The sequence below is a fragment of the Lupinus angustifolius genome, chromosome LG04 (assembly GCF_001865875.1).
Source record: "Lupinus angustifolius cultivar Tanjil chromosome LG04, LupAngTanjil_v1.0, whole genome shotgun sequence".
NCBI classification, from domain to species: domain Eukaryota; kingdom Viridiplantae; phylum Streptophyta; class Magnoliopsida; order Fabales; family Fabaceae; genus Lupinus; species Lupinus angustifolius.
Window position 1 is genome coordinate 16202153 of NC_032012.1, and position 7495 is coordinate 16209647.

The 7495-nt window shown below is 33.7% G+C and overlaps 1 protein-coding gene across 1 annotated transcript; it reads right to left on the reverse strand.

Moving 5' to 3' along the window:
• LOC109344654 (uncharacterized mitochondrial protein AtMg00810-like) lies at window positions 5692-6630 on the reverse strand. Its single transcript, XM_019583408.1, has 3 exons — window positions 6334-6630; window positions 5926-6177; window positions 5692-5820 (listed from the first exon to the last, which is right to left on the reverse strand). Exons 1-3 carry the CDS (start codon window positions 6628-6630, stop codon window positions 5692-5694), a joined length of 678 nt encoding a protein of 225 aa, XP_019438953.1.

Genomic DNA, 7495 nt, shown 5'->3' on the forward strand with positions numbered 1-7495 from the left:
GTACATGTAATAGATTAGTGTTACATTATAAAAATACTAAATATGTCTTACAGCATATAGGTATATTTAACTGTATTAAACAGAATATTAAAAACGAGTAAAAAGTATTAGAAAGAAAGGTATCACCGCCATCCATGTTTAATGCCTTGGAATTTCTAGGTCAATACTAAAATATATATAATAGTGAGAACCTATGCAATTTCAAAAAGAGAATAATTAATATGTATTGTTGAATTTTATTTGATTGGATAAATATACATTATTTTTTAAACGAATTAATGTACATAATTTTTTAAATGATCATATGTTGACTAAATTTTAATTTAACTATAATCGAGATGTATGGTTATAGCACTGTTTTCACTTATAAATCTTACATGTAATGTCAAAGATTTGCATATATCATCATGACAACTTGGGTTAGTTTCACAGCATCAAGGGGTATTCTCACAAGTGATGGAAACGAAATTGTGAATGTATTGTCTTTTATTGAGTATTTATTAGTTGTGAAACATTTATGCAATTTTAGTATGTTTTATATACATTCAGAATATTAAATTTTATTTCCAATTATGACTAAGTATAAATGGACGATGAAGAGTATAGAGACAATATAAAAACTCACTCTATCAATTGTATATTTTTCTCTTATTAGTTTTCCCTCGGTAACTAATATTTTAAAATTCAGGTCTATATAAATTTTTTACTCTTTACATGCAAAAAGCAAAACAAACAGTGCATATTTAATTTATTTTAGATTCTATAATTTTTTTTATGTCATTTCCTACATTTGTATTTGTTTTGGATTTTTTATGGATGAGTTTATAACATAAACTATGTGTGCTTGAATATTTAATTTTTTTTATTCACATGAGATTTTTAAAGTTGTGGAACACATTTTGAAATATCAAATCTTATATATATTTTCACTATGTAAAGGATAATACCACATTTGACGAGAAGCTTGTGGCCACTAGCTTCTTGACAAGTTATAGTTTGCATCTAATAATGTTGGGACAACAATCTAATTAGAAAATGTAACGAGGGATCACATTTTCTTTTTGTCCCAAAATTTGTACCACTATGTATGTTTTTAATTAATCGAAAAATATATATTTAATTCATATTTTACTTTTCTGATCAATCAAAAAGATATGATACATGAGATAATATAAACTTTGAGACAAAAGATTTCCTCCCATATAACGGGATACACTTAGTCAAGTTGAATAACCCATCAACATGAAGAGATTCTCCTAAAACCAATACCATCATCCTCTACAGCCATAAGGACCAAGTTAAAATAACTATGTCAAAGTCCCATAGAGATTTTGCATTTTATTTTGCTCCAACTCCCAAACTCGTCAAATATTTGATCAGGTTCAATTCCTTTGGTGAACAAACAAATTCAAGCTTAAAATGAAACTCATTTATTTAAATGAATCAAGCTCAAATTTTTACCTTTGATATTAAATACTTAAAAAGGAAGTGTTTCAAGAAATGATTTGGTTTTTAAAATGAAATCTTGTTACAAAATAAAATAAAGAATTAATTTAACTCTTGAAATACACATCTAACCAAGTTTGATTTAAATTCCCATTGTAGGAATCGAAAATTTTATCCTCCTCACTTCATTCATTTTAAGATATCCCATATTAAATTTAGTTGGTTAAACCATCTGATCAAATTGAATGATTTTATGTATAATTAATAATTTTTATCTATAAATATAAAATTTTATATAAATAATAATTATCATAATTATATTGAACTAACTCTCCATTTTTTTGTATCAAAGTAAAACAAAACATTAGTAGAGTACACTTGTCGAATTATTCCGATTTAACTATGTTTAAACGGCCAAACCAAAATTTCTTCAATTCAAAACAACCTAACCACTCATTCAGCTAAGACTTCACACCAAAACCATTTTCAATTTCGTTATCGATCAGACCGCACTATTCTCACAACACAAAGTGATGAAGTTTTTATAATAAATTTAATTCAATTCTTGTGTTTTAATCTAAACATATAAATTGACTTGTAAAACAATTCAAATCAATACAAAACAATTCGTTTCTAGATAAAATCAATGTCAATTTTTATGAATAGCAGGAGGATATAAGGACCTAGAATATACTCTAAGTTAATGCCCTTTTATACTAATTAAAATAAGCAATATTAGAATTTATCAAATATTTTTGGAGCAGAAAATAACAAGAGCATGCCTTTTTTATGAATATAAATTATTAGCAATTTTCAGCTAGATGTGTTCCCTCAATTTGCAACAGAAAAAAAAAGGAGAATCCGCGTAGAATTAGTGTTTTAAGTATGACATCATGAACAAGTCATCATTAAAACAAAGGTTATGTTCATTGAAACAAACATTAGTTTGGTAATGAATAACCTTCTTCAAGACATTGTGTTCTGGTATTTTGCATTAGCTGTTGCAGTAAAGTTGGATTGCCAGTAACAATAGCATCAACATTCTCAAACAACATCTTTTGCATGGATTCCTCATCATCAACAACAAGAACCAAACTTTAATCCCACTCGATTCGTGATATCTGCTGCGACTACTACTACATCATACTTGATTCGTGATATCTGGAACACATGAAGATTCTAGACTAGTTTAACCCAATCCAGATTGTCTTGGAACTATAATATCTTTAATATTTGGTTTGATGTATCATAATCTATGCCTGCTAGCTTGTAGGAGCAGCATTGAGCTGGCAACACTTCACAGCTACCTCATTATATCATTTAATGAATGCTCATTTAATGAATGCTGCTTTGTTTTTAAGATATGAAATAGGGGGAAGGAGAGATGATTATAAAGAGTTCAATCCATCTCTAGTGACATAGGACATTAACCAATCAACAATACATTAGGGACACTATAGCACAGATTAAAGATTAAATGAAATTAGATAGTCTCACCTTCTTTTACATACAATGAGTATTACACACAAGTAATATGTCTATTGACTGTTGGAACTCTCAATAAACATAAGATAATAGAAACTGAGAACACATGAAAATCTAACACAGTTAAACTTCTTTGAGAATAAGATGGTAGTTAAATCAAAATGGGTCTAGGACTTCAGGTAAGTCTAATGGAAGGGGAAAAGTTAACCAGGTGGGCCTAGGTAACTAAATAGGACTCATAAAACTCAAATAAATCCACTATTTTTTTTTATAGAAATACCATATCATAATTCATAACTATTTGCCTATTGTCATGTAAATTCTTTCTCAGGGTCCATCATGCTGGTGTAAGAACTGGCACTCAAACAGTACACGTTCTAATAACTCCAAATAGAGAAATATTTTAATAAATCAAACTAAAGAAGTCCACATTAACAAATAACTATCAAGGTGTGGTTATATTCAAGGTAGCATTTAGCATATTAATATAAGCATAAGCTGATAACATTGGTATCCAAAAAGAACAAGAATATAGAAGGAATAAAAAAAGAAATGCCCCTAACCCAAAATCAAGGTGATTCTGTTAGGGTTCTAGAGAATTTTATTAGAGAAGAATTGAATTACAAGAAGAAGTGTTTACAATGGATCCCTCGATCCTTTCCCTCACATAGTCACACTGATTCCCCAATCAGTTTCCACTAATAACCAACTAACTTCCCCCCCCCCCCCACCACTCTAACTAACAATAACTGCCCTAGGGGTATAGTAGTAATTCTGCTACCCTTTAACCCAAACTCCTCTATTTCCTCTCTTATACACATTCTTAATAATATGCCTCTTGGTCTTATCCTATCAATACCCCCCCTAAAAGAATTAACTTGTCGTCAAGTGAAAAGGATGGAAACTTTTCTTGAATGGCTACTACTTCTTCCCAAGTAGAGTCATGGTTGGGAAAGTCCCTCCATTTGACTAATACTTCTAGGTTCCCTTGACCATCTTCTATGCTGTTAATGAGATCCTCTGGGGTGACTTCTAACTCCAATTCTTCATTCAACATGGGAGGTAGTGGTTGAGGTTGATGATGAGGTTTTAAAGCCCTCTTTAGAAGAGAGATATGAAATACTGGATGAACCTTAGCCTGAGGAGACAAGGCTAGTCTGTATGCCACAACTCCTTTCTCCACCACTTGATAAGGGCCATAGTACATGGGAGCTAGCTTAGCATAAGGTCTGTTAGCCAAGGTTCTGAGTTTATAGGGTTGCAACTTGAGATATACCCAATCATACACTGCAAAATCAACATCTCTCCTATGTTTATCAGCTTGTTGCTTCATTAAGTTCTGTGCTTTCAACAAATTTTGTTTTAACTCCGGTAGGATAACATCTCTTTGACCATACAAAAGATTCACCTCTTCCACCTTAGAAGGAATAGCTCCTGCCTTCAAGAGTGTAGGTGCTTTTCCACCATACAATGCCTTGAAGGGAGTCATCCCAGTTGCACTATTATAATTCGTATTAAACCAAAATTATGCCCAATGCAACCAATCTAGCCACTATCTAGGCCTAGGACCGACAAAACACCTCAAGTAGGTTTCCAAACACCTATTGGCCACCTCAGTCTACCCATATGTCTGTGGATGGTAGGAGGTACTAAATTTCAGTTGAGTTCTAGCCATTTTAAACACTTCCTTCCAGAATTGACTTAGGAATAGAGGATCTCTATCAGAAACTATGGATGAAGGGAATCCATGTAACTTTACTACTTTTAGGAAGACAATGGCCATATCCTTGGTTGGATAAGGATGTCCTAGAGCATACACATGCACATACTTAACGAGCCTATCCACAACAACAAAGATGGTATCCTGAGCTTTTACCTTAGCTAATCCCCCAATGAAGTCCATTGAAATATCCATCCATACTTTTTGAGGGATGGGCAGTGGCTGCATCAACCTTGCAGGAGATAAAGTGGAGTATTCATTTATCTGGCACACCTCACACTTCTCCGCAACGTCCTTGATATTTGACTTCATTCCTTCCCAATATTTGACTTCATTCCTTCCCAATTGGAGTCTCATGGCATTCTGCCATGATGATAGGTATCCTATTAGAATCCTTGGACAGGACTAACCTCCCCTTGTAGTAAAGCAATCCATTTCTCAACCCATAGTTAGGATGGGCAATAGGAGAGATTACCTTCTCTTGGATGATTCCCTTCCATTTAGGATCCTGTTGTAATTTCTCATTCCAAGTACCTACCTCCTCACTTGATAAAGCAAAAAGTGCAGAATACATTAGTCTTCTTGAAAGGGCATCTGCCATTGAATTTTCCCTTCATGACTTGTACCGTATATCAAAATCCAACCCTACCAGCTTGACTGCTCACTTAAATTGCTCATCTGAAAACAACCTTTGTTCAGTAAAAAACTTTTAACTTTTTTGGTCTGTCCTATTGATGAAGTGCATGCCCATCAAATAGTGTCTCCACTTCTGGATTGCTTGGACTAATGTATTAGAATTTGATGATGTGAGGAGAAGAATCAGTGCAGAAGAAAGTGAAGAAGAAGAATGCTCTTCTATGTGATAGAGAGAGGGAGAGAGAAGACGAAGAAGAAAGAGAGAGAGAACGTAAGTGAGAAAGAGAAATCTGATTTCTATTAGACAGGCATAGGGGCCAGATACATTAAAAAGGGAAAAAGGAGATAGTTATAATACAGTTACAAAAGTAGTTTAAAACAGAATTACTACTAACTGAACTACTCTAATATTCCCCCCTAAATTTGGAGCCATCATGACCACATTGAGCAGTACACATATCAATCACATGAAGTTGATCTCGAAGAAGAAGAAATCTGGAAGTAGAGAGAGATTTAGTGAGAATATCTGCAACCTGATGCTCAGAGGAAACATGCTCAACAAGAAACTGCTTGCTAATAACCCTTTCTTAGACCCAAAAAATATCAAGTTCAATATGTTTGGTTCTGGAGTGAAGAACCAGATTTCTGGAGAGTAAGACATTGCTCATATTATCACAATAGACAACTGGAATAGAGGTTTTGAATTGTAATTCTTGAAGAAGACTTTGAATCCAGATCATTTCACTAGCAGCAAGAGTCAGATTGCGATATTTTGCTTCAGTCATGGATCGAGCAACCCATTCTTGTTTCTTTGACCACCAGGAAACCAAATTAGGGGCAAGATAAACACATGCCCCAAAATTAGACTTGCGGTCATTAGGAGCAGATGCCTAATCAGTATCACAGTAGGTGTAGAGAGAAAGAGGATGATGAGGAGACGCCGGTTTTAATAATAGACCATGAGTAATTGTGCCTTGGAGGTACCGTAAAACCCTTTTTAAAGCCTTCCAGTGTTCCTCTTGAGGTTGAGAAAGAAACTGACATACCTTACTGATATTGTAGGAAATTTCTGGTCGAGTAATAGTAATGTATTGTAAGGCCCCAGCAAGGGACCGGTACAACTTTGCATCCACCAAGAAATTGATCTCATGTTTAATAAGCTTGCACCCTCCAACCATAGGAGTAGGAAGACTCTTCATATTATCCATATGAAATTTTTGTAACAAGTCTTTAATGTATTTGGACTGAACAAGAAGAAGAGACCCATTTGGAAGTTTCTGAATTTCGATTCCCAAAAAGTAATCCAAAGCACCAAGATCTTTGAGAGCAAAGGCAAAGTTCATTTTTCAATGAGTTGCTTAATCAAAACGGAAGAAGTTCTTGTGATGATGATGTCATCAACATAGCATAGAACAAACAATTTGTGTGTAGAAGTAGTTAAGAGAAAAAGGGAGTGGTCACATCTGCATTTTCGAAAACCAAAGGATAAAAGAGTTCTTGCCAGTTTATCAAACCAGGCCTTGGGAGCTTGTTTGAGACCATAGATAGCCTTGTTCAACTTGCAGACTAAAGTGTTGTTTGAGGACTTGAACCCCTCTATTTTTTGCATGTAAACAACTTCCTCAAGAACTCCATTAAGGAAAGCGTTGTTGACATCAATTTGTTGAACATCCCATCCATAGGTAAGAGCTAAGGTTAACACAACATAAAAAGAAGATACACATACAAATATACAAGATTGTGGTATTTTATACAAAAAGATTGTTTTAAGTTGGTTTTTTCCAATTATGCTTAAGATAAGTGCCATATAAATGTATGAAATTTAGGTATGTTTAGCACTTATCACAACCTTGCCCCTTTCAAAGCCCTTTTCTAATAAGAAACTACTCAATCTATCATACCAAGCTCTAGGCACTTGCTTTAAACCATATAAAGCCTTTTTGAGTTTATAAACATGATTAGAGAATTTATGATTTTCAAAGCCGGGCAATTGATTCACATATACTTCTTCTTGAATATATCCATTCAAGAACACACTCTTTACATCCATTTGAAAAAGTTTGAAGTTCATTATCAATGCAAAGGCTAGTAAAATTCGAATAGCCTCTAACTTCGCAACATGGGCGTAGGTTTCATCATAGGAAATGCCATCTTCTTGATTATATCCTTTTACAACAACAAATGCCTTATTACGTATAATCAAACCAT